The sequence below is a fragment of the Cibotium barometz genome, chromosome 15 (assembly GCF_041138505.1).
Source record: "Cibotium barometz isolate CiBa-2024 chromosome 15, ASM4113850v1, whole genome shotgun sequence".
NCBI classification, from domain to species: Eukaryota; Viridiplantae; Streptophyta; class Polypodiopsida; order Cyatheales; family Cibotiaceae; genus Cibotium; species Cibotium barometz.
In genome coordinates, this window is record NC_141060.1 from 18,832,896 (window position 1) to 18,858,319 (window position 25,424).

Consider the following 25,424-nt stretch of genomic DNA (forward strand, 5'->3'; position numbering starts at 1 on the left):
GGGGTGATGCCACAGAGCTTTTCAGAGGGCTTGATCTTTCTTATCCCCAAGGGGGAGGGAGTATCAAATGATATTCGGCATTGGAGGCCTATTACGATCCTCAATACTGTCTACAAGGTCTTAGCAAAGGCCTTGAGTTTGAGGATCCAGCCCTTCCTGGGGGAGTTGATTCATGCTACCCAGACAGGATTCGTCAAGGAGCGCAGTATCCTTCACAACATCTTTACTTTCTGGGAGGCGACGGCCCGAGCTAGATTTCTTGGCGAGGACTTGGTCGTGATGCTTCTCGATTTTGAGAAGGCATACGATAGAGTTGATTGGGGTTTCTTAGAGGGCACTATGCTTCGCCTGGGCTTTGAGCCAGGATGGATCAGAGGGGTGGCGGCTCTGTATTCCACAGCTCCTAGCCAAATACTGATTGCAGGAGGACGGGGGTCGAGTTTTGAGCTGACCAGATCAGTCTGTCAGGGGTGTCCCCTCGCCCCTTTTCTTTTTCTCTTCTTTGCGGAGGCTATGAGCATGTATTTAACGGCAGAGGAGGTTGGTTTGAGAGGACTCCAGCTCCCAGTCCGGGGAGAGAACCTGCTCGATGCTGAGTTTGCAGACGACACGGGGAGGCCAATCTTCTTCGGGCAGAGCAGTCGCTCCAGGTTTTTAGTGGAGCTTCGGGGGCATTGATCAATTGGCGCAAGACAGTGGCCTTTTGGATCAGTAGTGCTCCCACTCTAGCATGGAGCCCGGACCCCGGTTTTAGATGGATTCCTCCTGGCACAGCAGTGCGGTATTTGGGATGCCAGATTGGACTAGATTTGTCACCTGAGCAACAGATTGCCCCGCTTCTTCTGAGCATTCGGAAGAAGCTTTTGTATTGGAGTACAGCTCGACTATCCTTGGCTGGGAGGGTGGTGGTGGCAAATCAGGTGCTGTTAGCGACCATGTGGTACATTACGTCTTGCTGGATCTTCTCGAGCTCTTGCATCAGCCAGGTACAGAGGCTGATCAGGAACTTTCTTTGGCCTGGGCGGGACGGTCAGCCAGCCCGGGCAAAGGTTGCATGGGCAGTTATTACACTTCCGCTGGCTCAGGGAGGTTTGGGCATTATAGATCCAGTCGATCAGAGTAGAGCCTTATTGGGGAAGCTTATTGTTCGGGGGCTACTTCCAGGCGCTAAGCCTTGGAAAGAGCTTCTCTTGCAGCGACTGCAGACTCGGGCTCCCCCAGCAGGGGGCACTTGGGCACCAGAGATTCGCTGGATCTTCATAGAGATGAAGAGGACAGGCCTCAGGAGAGGATGGGAGGACAGATTTGCTTTGAGCATCCTGAGAGCTTGGGAGCTGCTGAGACCAGGGCTCTCTCAGCGACCTCCTCCTTGTGTTGAGGAGCGGGCCAGACAGCCGCTCATCTGGAGCCCAGCGGTTCGCACAGAGCAGGGTCATATGCTGGGTTCTCGGCCTCGCCTAGCCTAGGGACCTTTAGCGGCAGGCCCAGCACGTAGCTTTGGAGACTGGCAGGCCTTCTGCAGTCTTCCAGAGGAGATCCAGGTGGAGAGGCTAAGTCACTTCAGAGGGGGGTTGATTATGAGGGATGATATTCAGGAGGCACTCACAGAGGAGTGGTTCACGCCCTTCGAGCCAGTGGTCCCACGGTGGATGGGAGCCTTTACACAGTTGGAGATCTTGATTGCTGTCAGAGCTTGCATTGAGGATGGCAGATGCCTTTACTATGAGATTCAGGATGAGGGCAGACTTCAGAGAGTGGAGGTGGAGTCGCCTTTGGTTGCAGAGTGCACCTTTCAGAGGATACGGGTAAAGGCCGTCACTTCTCGGAAGTGGCATATTGACCCCGACCCTGCAGATGTGCTCCCGGATTGGCGCATATGGGCATATGCAGCGCGCCCCTTGGCCCGGCTACAATGGGACCCGGGGAAATACGAGTGGCATGATCCTTATGCATCCCTTGAGGCCACAGAGATCACCTTTTTCCAGTATACTGGGGCGGCATATTTTGACGGCGAGGAGGATAGTCTCTCCAGCTGCAGCGGGGCATTGGCGGCTACAGGGACTCTCACAGGAGTTCCTGGAGGATTTTTGGGCTCGGCTCTGGGCTAGTCGACATGCCCGCAGGATCTCAACTTTCCAGTGGCTGGTCGCCCACAGGGGCTCAGCAGTTGGCACCTGGCTTGTTTACAGCGGTCTTCCGGCGGCCTGCGTCCGATGCGGCCACCCTATGGAGACACAGAGACATTGCCTTTGGGATTGCCCTCAGGCGCGCTGCAGATTTGGCTGCGGATGCTGCGTATTCTGGCCCCCCTCTCTCCAGAGGGTATGTTTACGTGGGGTGCTGCTGCTTGGTCGACTTCGTCAGGGCCTACTATGGGCTATGAGATGGAGCAGGACAATCAGGCCATCAGATTCATTAGGAGCCAGCCTCGCCTGGTTCCGGCACCGGATTTCTCGTCCGCCCGCTGGACACAGGAGCGGGATTTACGATGGGAGCTCCTCAGCAGCCTCACCATCTGGTTCACCTGGAGGGCCCGGTGTTTCACGGCCTTTGAGGGGAGACTGGAGCCACCAGCAGAGACTGTACGGGGGATTTGGCAGGAGTTGATCCACACCCTGCGAGGACAGTATGACCGCATCCGGGGCGACTCGGATGAGGCGATCTTGCGGCGCCAGGCCTTTCACACCACCTGGCGCAGCGGCCCATTCTACACCTTACAGACGGGATCCCCCCGTTGGCATTACAGGCCACCTATTTGGCTCCCCCCCCCCCCCCCCCCCCCCCCAATTGTATGATTTAGCATCTCAGTCCTTTGTACTGATGGTTGTATTTTGCAGCACCTAGGGAGAGTCTCCCGGGCTACCTTGTTGTATTCACTGCTCTGTTTCTCTTATGAGCAGGAGAGATCTCTTTTGTAGCCCTACGGGCGTTTTTATATAACTAATGAAAGGATCTTTTCTCGGGAAAAAAGAAAAAAGAAAAAATATGACTAGACCAATCTATCTGGACGTCAAGAGTCTTAAACCACTCAATCCCTAATAACAAGTCTACATTTTCCAGATGCATAACATAGCATTCCAGAGTATCTTTGTAGTCCTGAATCTGGATTGGAAGCATCTCCACCTTGCGATCCCAAACTTGTCTTCCCGCAGGTAGACGTACCTCATAGGTATGGTCGCTGAGTGTCGTATCAAGACTCAATTTCTGCACAAGTTTGTAGTTAACAAAATTGTGTGAGCTACCAGGGTCTAAAAGAATGTGAATCTTATGGCCATTCACTTCTCCATAAACTCGGAGAAGATCATGCAAGCCAAATACTTTAGAGTTGAACAGACAATCAGAACAAGTACTAGGGCGAGAAAGTACAGTAATTGACTTACCTGTCAAAGACAACTGGTTAGCTGCCTTTCGCTTGGGTCCTACGTTTGTCTTGGTACCCTTTTGCTTTGGGCACTCATTATGCATGTGTCCTTTTTCTTCGCAGATAAAACAATGTCCTTCCTTCTTGAGCTTTAAAGCCCGAAGGAGTCGTTTCTTCTTCGCTGGTGTCGAACTTGAATTCTTTTAAGGTTGGTCCAAAGACTTTCCTTCAGTCGAGTTAGCCATAGGTGCGGAGAACTTTCTTTTATGCTTGTTCCCCAGCTCGGTAACGGGTTTAGACTTGGAAGAGACCATTGTATCATCATAGATACGAGCTGAATGAATGGCCTCGTCCAATGTTTTACATTTGTTATTTTTAACCTGTAATCGGTACGAGTCTGGTAAACCAGCTACGAAAAACCCCAAAAGAGTAGTGGGATCCATCTTTGTAGCTTTCATCTGCAAGTCACAAAACTTCTGGAGGAAGACCTCATAAGTGAGGTGCTGCGAGGTCATGGTCAAAGCTGAAAACCGGGCAACAACATCGTAATTATCCTCTTTCTTGAGGAATTCTTTCTTGAAAACGTCTTCGAATTGTGCCCAAGTCGTTGACTTAGGGTTGAGTTTCTTCCACCAAAGCAAAGCTTTGCCGGGCAGGAAACCTGCTGCTAATTGAATCTTCTTTCCATCATGGATGAAACTGAAAGTGAACTTGCTACTTATGTAGCCACGTGTCCACGATCTCCTTGGTTCGCTGCTTTTGCTCACCCCCGAACGGTTCCGGAGTAATGTTGGAGCCTAAAGCTGAAGCCAAGGTATCCATACCCGATAACGTAGAGAGGGTAGTGGTCAAGAGAGCGATGGAGTTCTGCAAAGCTTGCATCTGGGCTGCGATTTATGCCTGACGTTCCGTCGAAGAAGCTTCGAGAGCTACTTTGAACTCTTGGAAATCTGATTTTGACACAAAATCGTCAAAAAGATCAGCATCAGTACCTTCCGTAGCCGGCAAGCCTTCGCGTTCCACAAGGGGCTCCAACTCCGATTCTTGAGTTGACATCGTGAAGAGGGTACGTGGAGAGAAAATTCGATCTTTGCACAATGAAAGTGCGAGCGAACTTGAGAGCTTGAGAGCTTGAAAACTTGAGAACTTGAGAGATGTGTGGCAAGAAGCCTACTTGAGGAGTTTATAAAGGTTTCCCAAAAGCCAAAAATCTCCAAAAGCTAGGCTTAGCTTTTGCTTTGCTTTTGTGTTTTTTTTTTGTATAAATATATATATATATATATATATATATATTCTTTTTTCTTTAAAAAAAATAAACACCTTTAAACTTTGGAGGAGGGTCTTTTAAAACTTAGAAAATTTTAAACTCTAAAAAAAAAAACGTAAGCTTTCCTTTGTTTTTTTTTTTTCTTCTCCTCCTGGATTAACCCGCTGGCATACTGTCTGCAGGCGTCAACTTCGCCGTCAGCTTTACTGTGTAATTCATGCACTTACTATATGGAAACATTACCTTCTTGGGACTGATTTCACTGCGAAGACAGATCACCAGAGTTTGAGGTATTTTCTTACTCAAACTAAGTTGTCAGAGAAGCATATAAGGATGGCCAATTTCCTCTCTATGTTTCATTTTCAGATCTTGCACACCCCAGGAAAGAAGAATGTAGTGGCCGATGCATTGTCACGAAAGCCGTATGTAGCAGCTATCTCGGTTGCCTCTCATGGGGACTTGTCTACCATGCGTGATTTGTATCATACGGATGCTGATTTTGCCACTATTTGGGCTGATTTGATGGCTGGTCATGCACATGCCTCATATGTGATCAAAGAGGGTTATCTCATGAAAGATAATTGCCTATGTGTGGTCTCTGACATGAGGCAAAAGGTTTTGGATGAGTGCCATGCTCCTCCATATGCTCGTCATAGAGGCATAATGCCTACTACGCACATGATTGAGCGGTATTTCTTTTGGCCAGGTATGCGGAAGGACATAGAGGCACATGTACGTGCATGTATCACCTGTCAAAAGGTCAAATTTGATAGGCAAAAGGCACCAGGTTTGCTTCAACCATTGCCTATTCCCACGAAGCCATGGGAAAGTATTACAATGGATTTCATTATGGACTTGCCACGTACCCAACAGGGTAATGATGCAATTTGGACAATTGTGGATAGGTTTAGCAAGCAAGCTCATTTCTTGCCGGTCAAAAAGACCATCAAAGCTGAGCATATGGTTAAAATATATCTTGCACAAGTGTTCAAACATCATGGAATGCCGAAGTCCATTGTGGGGGATAGAGATCCCAGGACTACAAGTCTCTTTTGGCGGGCCTTATTTGATAATATGGGCACCAAATTGGACTTCTCATCAGCTTATCACCCTCAAACGGATGGGCAAAGTGAGGCTGCAAATTCAGCCGTGTTGGATCTCTTGAAATGTTATGTGGCGGATCAGAAGTCTTCTTGGGAGAAGTACTTACCGCTTGTGGAATTTGCATACAACAACACGGTGCATGCATCTACGGGAAAGGCCCCGTTTGAGATTGTTTATGGTAAGGTGGTTTTACCACCCATCCTTCGCACAAAGGATGAGATATTTGCAGCAGCTGATGAGCATGTAAGAGACTTGGATATTGCGTTTGCTCACGTGCGGACAGCCATTGCAAGGTCACAAGACAAGCATAAAAAGGCTGCCGACAAGCATAGAAGGCAATTGGATGTTAAAGAGAATGATTGGGTATTGCTGAAATTTGAGAAAGCAAGACTTGCAAAGAGGCCTGGCAAAGAGGGTGCATATCCTAAGCTTGCAACCAGGTACTATGGACCTTTTCGAGTGATCGAGAAGATCAATGAAGTGGCTTTCAGATTGGCATTACCTAGTCATTGGCACATACACAATGCTTTTCATGTGAGTCTCCTTCGAAAGTATGTAGGGCCGGAGCCCAGTGAAATGGTCATTGAGGATCCACCACAAGTGGATGAGCTTGAGGAGATCTTGCAACCAGAACAGATTGTGTATCACAAGAAACGCAAGCTTGCTGCAGGCAAAGTTGTGAGGCATTACCTTGTGAAGTTTAAGAACTATCTTCCCATTGATGCTAAATGGGTACATGAAGAGTTCTTCAAAGCTTGCCCGCATGTGCTTCAGACATATTTGGATGCATTTCAGTTGCGGACAACTGTTTAGAAGAGGGGGGGGATGTCACCATTTGGCCACCCGAATGGTTCACTCTTGCTTTCACACTATGTACATATTGGATTAGTGTCCATGGCTTATGGAATATGCCTATGCAGGTGATTGACACGTGTCATGCTGTATAGTTGGATATGATATTCCGTTGGGACTTGTGCCTTTGTGTACATGCCCGAAAACGCCTGGAGGACTTGGCTTTCCGCTGGGACTTGTGCCTTTGTGTACATGCCCGGAAACGCATGGAGGATTGGCTTTCCACTGGGTCTGGTATTGCGTATACTTGCGTGGAAACGCTTGGTCTTATATGGTTTCATGAACGAAAATTGCTCATGCCAATGCTGCATTGCATAGCATCTTTATGTGCTTACCTGCAAATGAAATTGCATGCTGTTTTCATGCCTGCATGACCTATGTGAAGTTCCGGGTAAGGGGACGCCCGCCCGTGAACCGTGCGTGTGATTGTCTGCTGACATGGTTGTGTGGCATGTGAACAGGTGGTAAGTATTTCCCGATCTAGGCTCAAATAGCCCTTAGGACTTGGTCAATATTTATAAGTGAGTGCGTTCCCATTTCATTAAAGTTTGGGCGCCCAAAAGTCACTTATAAATTATGACCTCTTCCAAGTTCACACTCACTGAAATCCCGAGGCGGACAAGACTCAATGTCCAAGACCTGATCCTCCCCGTTTACTCATAACTGGGCATCTCCCCATGTCCCTTCACTTGATTGGACCCCAATTCACTTACTTATTAAGAGAAATTCGTGTTTTCTCTTCATGACGATTTTTGGAGGCTGAAAACTCTGTTTTTCCACCATTTCTCTCCATTTCCAAGCTCTCCATAGCCATACCCAACTTGCAAGGGTGTTTTCCAAGCTTCCAAGAGTGTTTCCAAGTGCTAATCACTCTCCTACTCACTCCCAATGACTGAAATTCAGCAAAACAGCTCTCATTTTTGCTGTAATTTCTGGTCTTTTTGCTGAAAACCCTAATTTCAGCCTTTCTTTCTCAAGTTGAACCATAGGGGAAGCTTTCCCAAGGTTCCCTTCATCCTCTTGAAGACTTTTGTTGTGAAGGATTGCGGCAAATCGAAGATATCAACACTTCTAACGCTTCCACCGCGAAGGCTTCCGCTTGCAACAACTTCTATGAAGACTGGTAAGGTAATTGGACAATGTATTGTCATTACTTACTCAGTAGAAGGGCAGGACTCCTTGTTTAGCCGCCCTCTGTAGTATTTCTCTTGTCCTATGTGCTCTTGAAGATGTTGCTACCTTGCTTGGTAGAACATAGAGCCAATGGTAGAGAATATGGGCACTGAAGTCGGGCCGGGCATCAAGGCAGCTCCTTGGTGATCTACATCGACATACCATTGTTTTCTAAATGCTGAATTTCATATGCATTGGCATGGAGGATTTGGCAATGGATGCCCGTGAAACTATGTATTGAATTTCTCCAATAGTAATACAATTTACTCAAGGAAGGGGTCGGCCGTTCCGGCTCATTGTGTGCCTCTTGTCAATTCAGCAATTTACTTCTTGTATTTGAGCAAGTGTCCTTCAAATCTTAGTGTATTTAAGTGTATTGATTAGCATTGTGTTCAACCAAGTTACAGTAAGTGTGTACGGTCCAAATTTTGGGGCGGGGTTCCCAAATCTAGAGCGCCGGCCTCGATTTGCGTGCTAAACCGCCTCGGAGGCAAAAAAAAAATTTGTCCGGGAGGTTCTCCTGGTCGTTGGGGTGCAGACCGTTCGTCAATCGGACGCCCAGTCGTGCATTTATTAAGGTTTAAAGGTCGTCACTTTTTAACTAAAAATGACTGAAATTTGCATATAAGCTTGATCCGGTGTCCGTTTTGGATGCTGTAGAATCCTATATTAGGGTAAAATTGCGTGCAGATTCCAAATTTGGGCTCAGAATTTGAAGATTCTAAGTAGAAATGACTCATTTAATAAAATCATTGAATTTTTTACCATACAAACTCATAAATTTATCTATTACATGGACATTTCTTTATTAGTGAAGATGGGTATGTTACACGATGCCCTGTGTACTATGAGATTCAGGGGAGGTTCCATTGCCTCTTCCGACCTGGGTTCGGATCACTTTCCAGGATCATGGACTTCCTAGATCAAAGATGCCTAGGACTTTTTCTTCTAGAGCTCCTTAGACACAAGAAGTCCTTAGTGAGATCCAGATCAGTTGTACTTGCTCAAGGACCAGCACAGAGAGCTCCCACCGACTTCTTCCATACCAACACTCCGAGAGTCGATCCACCCATCATACCCAGACCACGGGCTACTGCAGGAGCTCAGTCGAGAAGTGTGACACTCGACAGAGCCACTGAGTTATGCAGAGCTCGACGCCCTAGACCCCATGGCCCTCGCCCACGGCCATGCCATCACAGGAGGATCCGAGCCATCATCTCCCATCATCGCAGGACCTTCTCGCGCCAACTTAGTTTTACCACCTTGAGCACCATGTCACAACGGCCCATAAGGGATGTATCAGGGTGATATGAGAGCTCTCTGCTCATGTACGTAGATCAATTCTAGATTTTTGTTATCTTTCTTTATTACTGTTTTGTACCCAGGATGATGTACCTCATGGATATCATGTAACCTTTTGGTCTCATAGGTCATTTTGGCCTTTTGAAGACGTTAATACAACTCTCTCTCTCTCTCTCTCTCTCTCTCACACACACACACATATAGATACATAATGTGTGCGTGTGTGCATGTGTCAGTACTCAAAAAGGTTAAACTCGCACCAATTATGCATTCTCAGTGCCTCATTCACAAAAAAAGGACACAAATTATGCTGCGGAAAACTTACCTCGCCAGTAGGCCGACCATCTCCATGAGTACAAAGAAATATCCCATCATGCACAATTTGCATGCCTTTGAAAAAAACCGTGATGTCGGCCGAGGTGCAACTGCATTGGAAACTTCAACAATATCATTTTCAGAACAAAAAAAGAACTAGAAGTAAAACCACATGGAAAAATGTCCCACCTGTAGGGCATGCCTCTCATGCGTATGACGCCCGTGTATCCCATGTCGGTAGTTCCAGCAAATCCAGGTATTCCGGTGTTGATGATGCTTCCACTCCCAGTCCCATTAGCACTTCCTCGCCCAACCATACGCAATGCACCCTACTTGAGATGGGGGCAGAACAATTATAGGAGCATAAAATGGCAAGGGTTCCTACCAAGTGTTATAGATCACCATACCAAAACTTCACCATAAGTCCAGAGTGTATACACATAATACCTGCATGTCAGATGGATGTCCCTTAAAGACCTCTATGTAGCGGCTTCCCATATGCTGCCTGAGCACACACATTAAGAGAATTTCACAACTCTTACACCATGTTCTTCCTATTACAGGTGCATGTTACAAATGTCTTGCTTTACCCAATAAAAAAGTTCAATCCTTTCTTCCACCAAGTTCTAAAAGGTGCAAAAAGGGGGGAGAACACATTCAGACACACCATTTGACAACATGCCACAACCTCAACAATAAAGAGGGGTATGCTTGGCCATAGAAGATCATCTCAACTACTAGAACAGACGGGTCTTGATTTGAAAGACTGACTATTTTCAAGGCATGGACATTGCTAGGAATTATTTGCCTTTCATGTATATGCAGTTTTGCAATCAGAAATTGCCCCCTTGATAAGTGAAGTAAGGCTAATTTCTTTCATAATTACTGGCTACAAATTCAACATTATGAGTTTTGCATAAAAGATAGGTTATATTATTATGCTTAATGCATAAACATTCAAAACAAACAATTTCATAGTTATGATTTTTGTTATGTGTAGTATGCACATTATAAAGAAAGCGAGTTATTTCAAACCATCTAGGAAGATCTTTCATGCAAGTAGCTCTTGATAGTATGGGGACTTGCAGCTTTCCTAACTTTTTTATTCTGATGTATGAGGGACGGAGGGGCAGGGGGGGTATAAGCATTTTTTTTAATCCCCCTTCTGTTGGTTGTCCTAGTCATGGCCATAATTAGGGCCTTTTTAACCCTGACTCCACTTTTATAAGGGGCTTTACAACCATAGCAAGGCTCTCCCCACTTGTGGCCCATGCACAGCTGTTTTGGGCACCCTAAGGTTCTTCCACTCACACTCACCAAAATCTGTAATTTGGACCTACATTGCTAATTTTGCTTGAAAAATTTCCCCAAACTCAATTTGGGGATCTTTGCTAATTTTCTCCATGGCCCCTTTTGCAATTGTCAAGCACCTAGTGTGCCAAGCAGCAAGATCTGCTAAACCTATTAGGGATCAATCAATACCGGCAGGCTTATGCCTACGAGAATGAACAAGCTGGGAAGAAAATTCTGCAAGTCAGAAGGCATGGATGTTTTCACTCTGTGGCAGTATGCCTCTAGCGGCTATACCAGTACTCGCACACACTGGCAAGACACTATGCTCAATGTGTGAGGGCAAAATGACGAAAGGACCAGATGTACGAGAGATCAAAGCAAAACAACATAGCATGAAAAAGGTAAGTGAGTCTATAAATAATGGTGAGTGAACATACGTACAAGAGCCTTCTGATTATAGGTGACTCTGAGTAGTAGACCAGTGCAGAAGCAAAGACAATGTCGGAGTTGAAGCACGGTCGGTGACGAAGGCTCACGTCGATGTGAGGCAAAGGCACTCCGTGAGGTAGTCAGTGTCGAAGGCTTGTGTCGGTGGATGCAAAGGCACTTCGAGGTGGTAGTGAGCGCCAGAAGGGATGCAAGACTCTGGTGACAAGGGTGCTATGGTACCTGAGCAAAGAGGGCTACCGTCCGCAAGCTTTGGTGACAAGGGTGCTACAATACCTGACGGGAGCAGAGAGGGCTGCTGTCCCAAGTGGTGGTGGCGCAAGCTCTCGTGACAAGGGTGTTGCAATACCTGAGTGACGGAGAGGAGCAGAGAGGGCTGTCAGCCTGAGTGGTGTCGATGGTGAAGATAAGCAAAGAGCGCTGCCGTCCCGATGAGGTGAGATGGTGAGCAAAGAGGGCTGCTGTCCTGTGGTAAACAGTAGAAGAAATACGATGGTGTGTTGTAGCAGAGAGTGGGTTGTTGTCCCAATATATGTACTGATGATAAAACGCTGAGGTGTTGTACTGTGTAGCAGAGAGTGGGCTGCTGTCCCGAAGTGTAAACTGAAGATAAAACACTGATGTGCTGAAGTGTAGCAGAGAGGGCTGCTGTCCCATGAGCTGAAGATAAAACGTTGATGATATTAATGGATTCACCGTCCTAGTGAATGCAACGAGAAGGGGTTGTCAAGGAGAGGGGAGGTAACACAAGCCAAGCAGTGGAAGAGGTTGGAAGAGACCACCGCACAATGTAAAAAGTTATAAGAACTGAACATGAAAAAGAAATCTCCATATAATAATGGTATGTACAATGATGAAGACATTGTCCCAAAAAACAAAACCAAATACTGTAGGAGCGATGAGATGACTGCACTAGAGCCCTCTAGATGGCGGGGGCACGCGAGGACTGGAGTGCTCAACAGAGGACAATCCTTGGGAGATGGTAGTGCCACTCAGAGTGGCGCCTGGTGAGGGGGATGGAGAGGCCACCAAGAGAAGATTGAAGAGTGTGTTGGATGGCATTGAAATGGGCCGCCTGGTTGCGGGTGTGGGAAGTTGTTGTGTAAATTGAAGTGCATTCCATCCATAGTTTCCACGAGTTTCGGAAACGGGGGTGCGGAGTACGGCGGGAAACAGAGTTTCGGAGTTTCGGCCTTCGGGAAGAAACGGGGAAACGGAGTTTCGGTTTTAGGGTTTAATACATACATATATAATTAATAAAAACATTACAAAAGCTTGAAAAATACATCTTTGCTCAAGTTCAATGTCAAAGACTCAAATGATAGATCAAAATTCAGAAATGACAACTGTAGGCTCAAGGCTCAAGCCTCAAAAGAGTCAATACAAAACAAGATCCATCATCCATCATCCATCATCCATAATCCATATGTATAGACTATAGTAAATACAAAACAAGATCAAAAAATATCCATGTGGCTGGCAGCAGCTGTTGGCATGACAAAATCCTAGAGCTAAGTGCTCCAAAAATCACTCATCAAGATCATCCATGGAGGAGTCATCCTCCGACTCATGAGAGTCGGGCTCAGATGAAGAAATGGTAGGATCGTGGTCGCTGAAGTGGAAGCGATGGATCCCCCCCTCTGCCTCTGAGAATGGGTGGGGCAGCGGGTGTTGTGGCTCGGCACTGTCAACTCCTCATAAAGCAAGGTGTACATATCACGCTCATTCCGTGGGATCTCTGGGATGAACCTCTCCCTCCTGATGTCGATCTTATCCACATTCACCTGCGAAGGCTCCGGATGTCGGGCATTCCTCTCAAGGAGCTGGAGGTTGCAATGACAAAACACCAACCGCTCCAGCTGAGCGGTACTCAGCCTATTCCTCTTCTTTGTATGGAAGAGGGCCCAAGTGCTCCAATTCCTCTCACATGGACCCGAACTGCAATCCTGTGAGAGCACTCGAATGGCGATGCATTTCTGTTATTGAAATGCACATACAATTAGAAATTAGAACTAAGTGGAAACAAGAAAGATGCACATTGTACAGTGTACTATGTAAACTGTAGTTAAGGGTAGTGAATTACCAGCGTGGGAGCACAATTTCCATACTTCTCCCACCATGAGACAGGCTGTAGCTGAGTCTCTCGAAGCTTTGCAGTCTCTCGACCAAAGCTCCCTGTCTGGTTGCAAAAGGCCAAGAGATCATCCTCTATACATTTCAGCATGTGCACATTACCAGATGTCAAGTTCCTGATGTATGTCATGAAGCCTTCTTCTAGCTCCTCGTTCTCGTATTGCTCCTCATCTCGCCACAAAGGATGCAATACATGTGCTACTGCATGAATCGGCCTGTGAAACCAATCCCATCGCCGATTCCACACAACCTTGATTTCATCAACCCTTTAGAGATCAAACCATAAGATAAAAAAGGACAAAAAACAAGAGTCAAGAGTCGAGACCAATGTAAAGACTCAAGAGTAAAATAAAGATAAGAAGTAAAGCAAGGGTAGCCATGACTGAGGAGACTTACTGCTCTGCTCTCAAGTAGTCTTGCTTGTTGAGAGCCTCCCCAATCTTGTCCATGTACTCGTATAAAAGGCCTAGAGTACTGCCCTCCATGTTTGTAATGCGTAACACTGTGTAGATGGGGTTGAGAGTTTTGATCAACCCCTCAACCTCTACCCACCACTCCTCTCTCATGACATCACGCACAAAAGCTCTTGCCTTGGGGCTCTCTCTCTCATCCCACTCTAGCCATTCATTTGAGTAGACAGTGCGTACCAACTCTCTGCGGACTCGCAGGAGTCTCTCAAGCACAATGAACATGTATGCAAATCTGGTGGCTGCAGGCTGCAATAGCTCAAGAGTGCTGTAGGCCCGATACATGCTCAAGACTTTTGGCCTCTTCTTCACAAACTTCACCATGCTTCATCCGGTGCGAAAGATGGCTTCAACCCATTGTATTTGACCTATGTCCTCAATCAATAAGTCGAGGCTATGTGATGCACAAGGGGTCCACACAATGGCTAGAAATTCATCCTCTAGCATAGAGCCCATAGACTTAGTGTCCAAATAAATGCACCTGTAACTGTGAGACCTGGGAGGGAGGCATCAATGGCTTTCAAAAACATAGTGCCTTTGCAGCATGACACCAAAACATTGTATACATTTCTCCTGCGTACATCTGACCACCCATCACACAATACAGTGCAGCCATACTTTTTCCATGTTTCCTTCAAGGGCTGTAGCTGCACTTCTATGCATGATTTTTCCCGCTTTAGCTCTCGTGTCCGCCGCAGAGCCTCAGATGTAGGGCCATCCCACTCGCATCCAATGCGGCTGATGGCCCTCATGGTCTTCCTCCATTGATTTGTCTTGGCCACATGAAAGGGAATGGCACACCGTATGAACATCCGGGTGAGCTCCCTAGTTGCCTCTGCAATTGCTTGCTTTTGAAATCCTGCTTGGATGCTAGCCCTTTGTACAGTATTTATCGGAGGGGTGTCTTGTGAATGTGATACATCACCTGGCAAAGGAGTCCTCCTTGCATGCACACCCGACACTGAGGTAGAGGAGAAATCTGATCCTGTGTCTCTGCCTCTGGCCCTCTTTGCTGCTGCTGCTTGACTTGAACCAGCTTCATGCTCTTGACCACCCATTGCTGTAGATACTTCCTCTTCGGGAATGGCCAAACGCTTTCGCCTCCACATTTCAAGGCTTTCCCGAACATCTAGAGGAACCGAGTCTTGATCAATGTTTTGGGGCAAGCCAAAACCAAGGTGAGAACAGGGATTTTTCCACATAAGAAAGCTGAAGCATTTACTGGCAAAGGTTGGCCTGAAAGATGGCTACAAAGCATGAGCAGCATGGGATTTTTAAGCGACTTATAAGGTTTATAAGCCAGTGTGTTCATACATTATTAAAATTTGGTCGAGCTAATTATTAATATGGGCATGGATCCTTGGACAGAAAGAGGCATCTAGCTCAAACTTGAGCAACAAGTTGGGAAAAAGCTGAAAAGCTGGTGTATCAGCTACTTTTGGCAAAAAGGAAAAGCACAAGGCCAAAAATAGGGCTGGTCACCTGTATAAAAGCAAGGAAGGGGTAGGGCTATGATCATCGTCAAGCATAGCCATACGCTCACATCTTTTCTGGTCGGCAGCAGCTTCTTTCCCTCTCAGCACTGATCGTACAGCAGACCGTTGGTGGTGTTTTCCTGCGCTGGCCGTACAGTATACAGCCGAATTGCTTTTGTCTCCTGGCCATACAGCAGCTATTGTCCTCTCTCTCTTTCTTCCATCTCTGAGCTGGCCGATAACTGTATGCTGGTGTACAGCAGCCATACAGCATCCATACAGCAGCCGTACTTCCCTACACGTGTGACAGCAGCGGGTGGTTTTCTCTCACAGTTCTGACTGTACAGCGGGCAGGGTTGGGACTGTTTTAGAGACCGTTTTTGGACAGCTTTTAGGGCTGTTTTGCCTTTTGCATCTGGAGTAAGAGTTTGCCAGTGCTTGGTGCTGTATGCAACCACACCTTGGTTTCTTGTAAAAAGCTTCTATCTGAATAAAGAAGTTCCTATGGGGAGCCAGCCGTTCTGTCTCAATACGGTGTTTTTATATTATTTATGGTTATTCCACTATGTTTCAAAGCTCTGTCTGGTGTTTAAAGTGTCTGTCTATGGCTCCGGTCCCCGATTCTGATTGCAAGGCGGCATCGGTAGGCTGGAGAGCCAAGAAGCAAAGGCAATGGAGGTGGTGTCGGAGGTGGAGAATACACCAAAGGTGACTGGAGAGGCCCCTACGGGCAGAGGGGCGGTGCTTGCGGGGGGTGGGAGGTGACAGTCCACCAGCTATGGTGGATTGAGGACAGGACCGAGGAGAATAGGGGTGCCGCAGTACCCGCGGACGTTGTCGACGGGACGTGGAGGGACCGGCATTAGATGCACGGAGAGTGTTGAGGAACTGTTGGATAGGCACGTGAGGAAGCCTACGCTCGGTAAACAGAACTAAGAACCGTGAGATTCCGGTACTGATCCTGGAAGTGCCTACACTTGGTGTGGATGGCGTCATGGAGAAGATGTCCACAGGGATATGAGCGGATGGTGTAGATGCAGAAAAAAGCTTTGGTGACCGTGACAAATTGGAGAGGGCAAGGTGGCTGAGGGCAGCTCATGGAAGAGGACGTAGTCATGGAAGAGCGCATAAAGGTAGTGAATGCAAGAGGTTTGGGGTGAGGAGGGGTTATAGCTATCTCACTAGGGTGATACAAAACTGTCCATGGAAACTCGTCATGGAATACTGAGAACATAAAAACATGGGAGCAACCTCAGCTCCGAGTAGATGGTATACCACTCTCCAAAATGTCAAGCATGGGGCTGACGAGTATGGCCGAGAGGTCTCCCTCAGCTATGTCACGTGGAAAGGTAGCTCAATGGCAGTGGAGCATGTCCTAGATCTAGAGCAGATGAGGTGATCGTGGCCGACGGGGGGGTCGAGGGCGTCGGGCACGCTGGAGTGCACAGGCTCGGTCCAAGGTAACTCCTCTCGAGCGAGGTAGGTCCAGAGCAGCTCGTGGAGGGTCCACAAGATCCACTGTGTCGGTGTCCTCCACCTCCTGGGTCCGGAAGAAACTGGTGATGGTTGGCTGTTGAGGGAGGGGACGGGGTGGCTGGGGCCTGTCTGCGGAGCTCAAGCAGGAAGAGGCCCAGGCAATGCTGGTCGTGGAAGTCAATGATCCTGGAGAGTGGACCGAATCCCTCACGAAATAGACAGTGAAACCTCACGCGGATCTCATAGTATAGTGGGGAGCGGCATATGTAATGCTCCTCCGTCTCAACCTCTGTGTGGCATAGTTGGCAGATCCTCTCCTCTCTGGGTGTCCGTACGAGCTTCCCGGCTCTGAAGATGCGCTCAGCTCTACCTGTGTCCACTCTGAGGCGGTGTGTATCCGGCCAATCGCAATCCGCATGGCATGGGAAATGTGAACACTCAAGTAGCCCGAGTGCTGGATGAATCCATCCTCAGTGAGTGTGAGGAAGTGGTCTCTGTAAAAGTGCATCTTCGTGGAGAGCTCCGGGGGTGTGATCCATGTGCAATGTGTGTAGAGGCTAAGAAGATCTGACCGGATAACCTGGTTGGTATCCTCGTGAGACAGCCGGAAAAAAGGGGAGTCCAAACTGTACTAAAGGCGGGGTAGGCGGTCCATGCAAAGCCCATATACTGAGAACCAAGTGGAAACTAGTGCATACCATACTCCAAAATGCCCCTCAAGTGCTAGCTGTCTGGAGGACTCCAGGGCAAGCCTCGGGTACCTGTGGGGATCCTTGTGACTGATGCGATGGAGGTATGTGACTGTCTGGAAGAGTGCCTCCACTACCATCGAGGCTGCAGCAAACTCTACCTGGATAATCTGGTCTGGGACTAATGGTTTGTTTCGGATCATACGGGAGAACATCATGACCTGGGGCCTCTCAACTCGTTGCCAATCCTCATCGGATAAATCTAGCCCCCAGAAAGCTGCTCCATACATGGTGTGACGAGCATGTCAAAAAGCTAGCCCTTCGTCCTGGGCCCCTAAAAATGTGTCTGGAAGCACTACCGCTCAAGTAAGCTCAAGGCTACATATCCCCGCGTCACTCTGGCATGTGCTGCGGGAACCATGGTAGAGCGTGGGCCACTGAAAGTGACACCAAGGTAGACATAGGATGAGACAATCTCCACATGATCCCCTCTATATGTGAAGCTCAATCTGGATGTGACGGGGCAACAGGTATTGAAGACCATTACCTTGGTTTTACCAAGGCTAATAGAAGTCCTGCTGAGTGCAAAAGTCATGTAAGGCATCCAACTGTCTCTGAAGCCCTTCGGCTGAGTCTGAGAGGAGGACGATGTCATCTGCATAAAGTAGTATGGGGATCAATATGCCTGCCAGTGTCGGACAAGCCCCGCCTAATCCATCAGTGAAGCTCGAGATCTCATCAATGTAGAGGCCGAAAAGAGTGGGTGATAGAGGGCAGCCCTGTTTCACCCCAATAGTGCTGGAAATCTCCTGTGATGTACCTCCTGGGGCTCTCACTCATCCGGTGACGGACTCATAGAGGGCGATGATGCTCCAAACCATGTCAGATGGGACTTCGATCTCCTGTAGGCGGTGTAAAAGGCGGGCTCGGGGTACAGTATCAAAAGCTTTGCGGAAATCCACAAAGCAGCAGTAAATCCTCTGGTGTCGTGCTCTACCCTCCTCAATGATGGCACGGAGGGTGAAGATGTGGTCAAGGGTAGAGTAGCTCCTCCGAAAGCCAGCCTGTCCCGAGGCTCTGCATCCCTGGCTCTCTGCAAATGAACTGAGCTCCGCCTCTAGCACTGATCCATAGAGTTTGGCCAATGTGCGGCCAATCATGATCGTCCTGTAGTTATTAGGATCAAGTGGATCTCCGGCTTTGAGGATGGGGGTGATGGTGTTGGTGGACCAAGAGGGTGGAAATCCTTCACAAAGGGCTCTATTGAACATGTAGGCTAGTAGGGGCGCTAGGGTATCATGGGCACGCAAGATGTACTCGGCAGTGAGTCCCTCATGATCTTGGGCTCACCCATTGCGTAGTCTACGAATGGCCTTGAGGACCATGCCCTTTGTGAAGAAGGTGGAGGTAGTGGGACGGGGGTCTGGTGGTGGGGGTAGGGGTGGCTGATGGGCGATATGAGGGAGTGTGCATAGGAGTGCCATGTGTCTGGGCAGGTGATAGGTGTGGGAGGGCGATGTTCTCGGAGTTTCCTCCATGCCTCTTTGCAGTTCGGCCCTAAGAAAAGTCAGTATAACTCATCCTCTTTCCGAGCATAGAACTCTCGTTTCTTGCGTCGGGTGAGTCGTTGAGAAATCTGTTGCGCTTGGGGCTTCGTGATTTGCCCAATCCATACCTCATGCTTAAGACGGGAGCGTGTGGCCCAACATTCGTCATCATACCAACAGTTCTGGGGCATGGAACCACAAGGTGGCTTGGCGGTAGACCGCCGTGTGCAGATGAAAGAAGCTGTGGTGGATGTGTGGAGTATGGTAGTGAGTTGTGTTGTGAGGGTGGATAGGGGGACAGTACGTTCCACATCCTGGAGTTGGCGGTAGATGTGGTTGGAGTAAACAAGGTCAAGCTCATGATCAAAGAGGACCTGAGTGTAATGTGAGATGGGGGGGGGGGGGGGGGTGGTGGGGGGGGGTAAGAGTGAAAGAGAGGTAGGCATGGTCAGCTTCAAAAGGGGGTGGCGGAATGGAGAAGTCGGGGTTAAGGTGTACCAAAGCCAGAGATCCCATAAGGTAGTCCACAATGCTAGTACCTCCTGAGCGAGGGAAGGAGGTGAGGGCGTCGGAGGAGGGCCATCGGAACATCCCGTTATAGACAACGAGACCATGTGCAGCTCCCAGCTCTAAGAAATATCTCCCGTACACTGGGACCTCCTCACGGTCCTGTGATGATCGCTGCAGCCCTGTGTCAGTGATGTCCAGCTCCTGTAGTCTGATAGGGTCGTCTAGATCGAGTAGTGGGACCTGCTGACTTCCCGTCCTGGCGTTGAAATACTGGAGCAGGACTTCCCCCAACTGTGAAAACTCCATGATATCCTCATATAATGGTAAGTGCGGTGAGACTGGCCATGCTGTGCAACGTAAGGGGAGTGGCGTGGTGCAAAATAACACACAGCAATGTGGATGACTCTATCACTAGGACAACTACCCCCCCCCCCCCCCCCCCCCCCCCAGAGCCACGTACTCCTCCTGATGTGCGGGTCTCGGCTCGAAAAGCTGACTCCCACTCATACCCGACTATGTATGGTAAGCCCCTCTCACGGCTGTGATGAGTCTCTGTATAAAAAAATGGCATCCCTGCCTGTGAGAATCTCTCTCAAGCCTCCTGGATTCGACCACAGCATGCCATTGCAGATCCATACTGCCAACCCCAGGTGTTTGGCATCCCTGCCTGTGAGAATCTCTCTCAAGCCTCCTGGATTCGACCACAGCATGCCATTGCAGATCCATACTGCCAACCCCAGGTGTTTGGTCTCATAGACCCCGCGTCCCTATTTGGGACGGCGCTCAGTGATAATGACTCTACCATCTCTGTAGATAGCCCACTTGCCTGCTCTACGAGCCTCATGAACAGTCACCATCGCCTCACGCCGGTGTGCCACCTATGCTAGAGTGAGATCATCTCCCATGTACACCTGTGTGCCCTTGAGGGCAGCCCGCCTGTCTAAGAAGGCCTGTCTGCTGGTGGCATCAGGGAATCTAATGATGAGGGGTCGCTCTCGTGTCATATCCTTTCCTGCCCTCCATGTATCTGCAAAGGGGGGGGCAGTCCTGTCCACTCCTAGCATTTGGCAAAGTGTCATGGCATCCTCCTTTGGGGAAGCCCCCGCCTGCAGCCCCCGTACTCGCACATGGAGGGCCCTATCCTTCCTGCATTTCTCCTCCTAGAGAGTCTCATGTATGATGCTCTGTGGGGGTTTGTGTTTCTTCACCACCTCCACCCAACCTTTCTTAGTGGTCTGCAGCTTATCACTCGCAGCTTTCAACTGCTCCAAGTCACTCCTTAAACTCTCCTGAATATTCAGTTCCCCTTCCTCCACTGTATGGTCCTTGACCATAACCTTTAGGGCTTCCATTTCTGCCCGGAGTTCCCCTATTATTGGGGCAGCTTCTGGCATTCCTGTTTGTTGTAGCTGGGTCTCTTTCAACATCTGAACCACCTCTTCCTGGTGGTTCACTTGGGCTGTCAGTTCTTCAATCCTGTTGTTCTTTCCCTGTATCTCCTTGCGGAGGCCTTCCAACTGTTTTTCATGTTGGTTCAGAACCCTGTCCAGCACCTTCTTTTGTTCGCCCAGTAATTTCTTGGTGTTGTCCTCCATTGTCTTGATGTATGCCTCCAGCTCCTGTAGGTTCATTGTGCTATTTCCCCCTGGTTGCTGCCTTGGGGGCCTGAGCAAGGGTGGGTGGGAAAAGGGAAGGCTGACACGCAGTGCGCGAGCATAGAGCAGCGCGCAGATCAAGGGAGGCGGAGGGGAAGCAGCAGGAGTGCAGCGCGGCAAAGGGCCACCAGCGCGCAGCGCAAACATGGGATGGGGGGGGGCCTGCACAGCTTCACGCCATGAGCAAGGCAGAAAGAAAGCGCACAGGTGAAAGGCAGCGCAGCGCACAGAGCAGCACGACTGTACGAACAGGCGCAGCACGACACACAGGGCAGCGCGGGCAATCAAGGGAGGCGGAGGGGAAGCAGCAGGGGCGCAGCACGGCAAAGGGCCACCAGCGCGCAGCGCGAACAGAAGGGGGGGGGGGGGGGGGCTGCTGCACAGCTTCACGCCATGAGCAAGGCAGGAGAAAGAGAGAACTGTCACTGGTCCGAGGCCTCCATCAACTGATGTAGTGAAGAGAGCTCCTCAAACAATCCTGCATATCTATCTCTGACCCCCTGGTGGGCTCTACATCTACATACAAAGTGATCCTCAGTCTCCACCTCCTCGCAGCACAATCTGCATATCCGCTCAGCTCTGGGAACCCAAGCCGCTCTCCCAGCCTCTATCTCTAGTTGATGTGATGAGACTCGTAGCTGTCCAATAGCAACGCGAGAGCTGTGTGGCATGTATACATCCATGTACCGCGGTCGATGTATAAACCCATCCCCTGAGATGCTCATAAAGTGGTCTCTGTAATACAGCATCTTCGGTGGTAGTGGGCTCTCTCGTGCTGTCCATGTCTCCTGTATGTAGTGCTGCCATATGTCCTGTCTCATCACTCTGTTCCTCTCATTGAGAGAGAGGTAACCCCGTGGAGCAGACTGATCAAACTGAAAAGGTGGCAACCGCTCAATGTCTATCCCATGATGTGAGAACCACTCTAGCACCTGTGCATACCAAGATCCAGTGTGTCCAGCCTCGGCCAACTGTCTGGATGCCTCAAAAGCTCGGCGGGATAATCTCTCTGTGGGCATCTCCCTCATCCTGTATATAAAGGAGATCGTCTGGAACAATGCCTCCACTGCCATAGGTGGTGCAACAAACTCAGCTCGAACAATGTCGTGCGGGACGGATGGTTTGCTGCGTATCATCCTCGAGAGCATCAAGATCTGTGGTCTCTCCAGCTGTACCCATGTGGAGGCTGCAAGCCCTGGTGCCCAAACCGCTGCTGCATACATCAAGGCTGGTGTCACTAATGTATCAAAGAGCCACCCCTTCGTGCGGGGTTCCTAAAAATGTGCCTGATGACACTGACGCTCAAGACCAGCAAGAGCTGCATACCCCCGGGTCACTCTGTCTCGGACTGCCACAGCCATGGAGAAGCGTCCAGCTGAGCTAGTAAATGTGATGCCAAGGTAAACATAAGACTCACCACCTCCACCCACCCTCCTGCTAATGTGAGAGCAGTGTGACTGCGGGTGAGGTGTGGAAGATCATAACCTTGGTTTTCCCAAGGTTCACTGTGAGACCCTGCTGTGCGCAGAAGTCATCAAGAGCCACAAGGTGTCTTTGAAGCCCAACCTACGTGTCGGATACCAAGACGATGTCATCAGCATAAAGCATAACATGGACAGTAATACCTGATAGCTCAACCCCAGAGCCTCCTCCCTGTGAGATGTAATCGACCACCTCATCAATATAGAGCCCAAAGAGCGTGGGGGAGAGCGGGCACCCCTGCTTCACACCAATGGTGTTAGCAACTGTGTCGGACAAGCCTCCTGGGCATCGGACTCTCCCAAAGACCTGCTCATATAGCCTGTATATGCCCCACATCATGTCTAAAGGTATGTCTAGTGTCTGTAGTCGCCGAAAGAGGCGCTCTCTGGGCACAGTATCAAATGCCTTGCGGAAATCCACAAAGCAACAATAGAGCCGTTGCCTCCGTGCCTTGGCCTGATCAATCAGGCACCTCAATGTAAAAATGTGGTCGATGGTAGAGAAGGCTCGTCGGAAGCCTGCCTCGCCTGCTGCTCTCATCCCCCAACCTCTGCATGAGTGCTCAGCTCTGCCTCCAAAACTGCCCCGTATAGTTTGGCCAATATATGGCCAATCATGATGGTCCTGTAGTTCCCGAGGTTTAGTACATCTCCCACTTTATGGATCGGCACAATAGTGTGCATCGTCCACTCAGCCGGAAACCCCTCTGACAGAGCTCTGTTGAAGAGATGAGCAAGAAATGGTGCCAATGTATCAATAGCATAGATGAGATGCTCTCCCTGTAATCCTGTATGATCTGTCGCCCGTCCATGTTGGAGTCGGCATATGGCCCTCCTAACCATAGGTGGGGTGAAGAAGGTGGAGACTGTGGAGCATGGCTCTGTGGGCTGTGGTATAGGGGGCTGTGCAAGCACATCATAAAGTCTCTCTGCATATGTCTGCCAGGTCTGAGGATCGGTAATAGGTGTGGGAGGACGAGGCTCTCGGAGTCTCCTCCAAGCAGCAGCAGCAGCATCTCTGCTCATGAGCATGTAATGTGTGTCCCAGTACTGAGCCTCCTCATAAGCTCGCCGCTTACGGCAGGTGAGTATGCATCCTCCTGCCTGCCTGCCTCTAGCTGATCTCCCCGCGAGCCCTCCGCACTCGGAGACTGTGATAAAGGTTTCTGCACTCATCATCATACCATCGGTTCTGGGGTATGCTCCCAGATGTAGGTGGCTGTCCTGTCTGTATGTGGTATGGAAAACTCCTCGCGGCTGCAGAGTGCAGTACATGTGAGAGCTCGGAGGTGAGCATAGCCATGGGTGCCGATGGATCTAAGGCAAATAGCTGATCGTGAACATGATAGTCGTACAAATCAGCTAGGTCCTGAGTGAAGTGGAAAATAGTGGAGGTGGCTGTATGATGGGTGGGTGGGTCTCCAGTAAGCTCTTGAAAGTGAGGGATAGGTATGTATGATCCGCCCCAATGGGGCATGGTGGTACGGTGAAGTGAGACACCATATCTGCTACCTCCCGGGATCCCATCACATAGTCCACTGTACTACTGCCGCCTCCCACTGGAAAGCAAGTCAACCCACCTGAATCTGGCCACTGAGTCATCCCGTTATAAATAACGAGATGGTGTCGGGCCCCAAGCTCCAGCAAATGTTGCCCATATCCAGTGTTGTCAGCTCCTCCGTCAGCGGAGATCGGAGTGGTCCTTGTATCCTCTGTAGCTAGCGGCTCTAGTCTCAAGGGATCCTCAAAGTCATAGATCTCGCAGTGTCTGCTCTGAGTCCGTGCATTGAAGTCCCCCATCAAGAAGACTTCTCCCAGTGTCGAATAGTGTAAGATCTCCTCAGATAAGACAGAGTATGGAGACTCACTAGCCTCTCCTCCACCCGGCTCCTCGGTGGTGGCAAACCGCGACCCCTTCGGAGGAAAGTAGCAAAGGGCGATATAAATCTATCTGGTCTCTGAGAGGCGTAAGCTAATCCACATGTATCTCGCCTCCGAGTCTCGTGCTACGACTCGAACATGCTCATGTAACCCATGTCTGAAAAGCACTGCAATACCTCCTGAACCTCGGGAGGTGGCCTGTCTCATCCCCTGTCGGTGAGCTGACTCCCACTGATAACCCTCAACCAGTGGTAAGCCCCTCTCCAGGCTCTCATGTGTCTCTGTCATCAAGATGATATCCCGGCCCTCCATCACCTCCTCAAGTCTCCCTGGATGTGTCCATAGGACTCCATTACAGTTCCAGACTGCTATGTGTATCTCTTTGTCTTCATGTTGTTTCCTCCGTGTCTCATAGGCCAGATGGCGCTATTCGACCCTCTTCCCATCAATGTAGATGTGACCATCCCTATAATGTGCCTTCTTCCCTTCTTTGCGTGCCGCCTTGATCTTCGGCATGCATAATCTTCTGTACTCCAGCTGCATCCATGTGAGGTCATCATCGAAGTAGATGGGGTCCCCTGGCAAGCTCCTCAAGATAGCCCGTCTTCTCATAAAGCTCATCCTACTCTCCTCGTCCGAGAACTGTAGCACTAAGGCCTTGCCTTTGGTGGAGTCCTTTGGGGTTGTCCTCCATACTCTAGTGAATGGGAGCAGCTCATCCTCCTTTAGTCCCAGCTTGGTACATAGGTTCCGCCCGTCAATCTCGGGCGTGGAGGCAGTGCTCTCTGGTATCCCTGTGACTCGGATGTTGAGGCACCGGATCCGTCGCATCTTCTCTTCATCAAGAGTAGACTGCATCATGTGTGCATCTTCTTGTACCTCCTCCTTGATGTTCTTCTTCATCACTTGTACATCTTCTTGCACCTCCTTTTTGATGTTCTTCTTCATCACTTCTACCCATCCTTCGCGGGCCGCCTCCATTTTTCCCTCGATTGT

At 49.3% G+C, this 25,424-nt stretch overlaps 2 protein-coding genes across 4 annotated transcripts in view; both read right to left on the reverse strand.

The window, feature by feature from the left end:
• Positions 1 to 25,424, reverse strand: part of LOC147631025 (uncharacterized) — a 59,870-nt gene that overhangs the window by 9,804 nt on the left and 24,642 nt on the right. For all 3 annotated transcript variants that reach the window (XM_086809357.1, XM_086809356.1, XM_086809358.1), the window contains 3 exons: positions 9,822 to 9,879; positions 9,564 to 9,703; positions 9,385 to 9,484 (listed from right to left, as the gene is read on the reverse strand). In XM_086809357.1, the coding sequence (XP_086665483.1) occupies positions 9,385 to 9,484; positions 9,564 to 9,703; positions 9,822 to 9,879 (298 nt within the window). The remainder of the gene's footprint in view (positions 1 to 9,384; positions 9,485 to 9,563; positions 9,704 to 9,821; positions 9,880 to 25,424) is intronic.
• LOC147631026 (uncharacterized) lies at positions 10,680 to 14,062 on the reverse strand. The gene is made up of 2 exons (XM_086809017.1): positions 13,198 to 14,062; positions 10,680 to 13,090 (listed from the first exon to the last, which is right to left on the reverse strand). The coding sequence occupies exons 1-2, from the start codon at positions 13,375 to 13,377 to the stop codon at positions 12,626 to 12,628; spliced, it is 645 nt and encodes a 214-aa protein (XP_086665143.1). The 5' UTR covers positions 13,378 to 14,062; the 3' UTR covers positions 10,680 to 12,625.

What these genes read in the sequence shown, in the direction of transcription:
- LOC147631026 (XM_086809017.1), bottom strand. Translation starts at nt 13,377, where the DNA reads ATGACATACATCAGGAACTTGACATCTGGTAATGTGCACATGCTGAAA. An exon ending in GAAATTGTGCTCCCACGCTG is followed by an intron (nt 13,091 to 13,197) that starts GTAATTCACTAC and finishes TTTCAATAACAG; the next exon opens with AAATGCATCGCCATTCGAGT.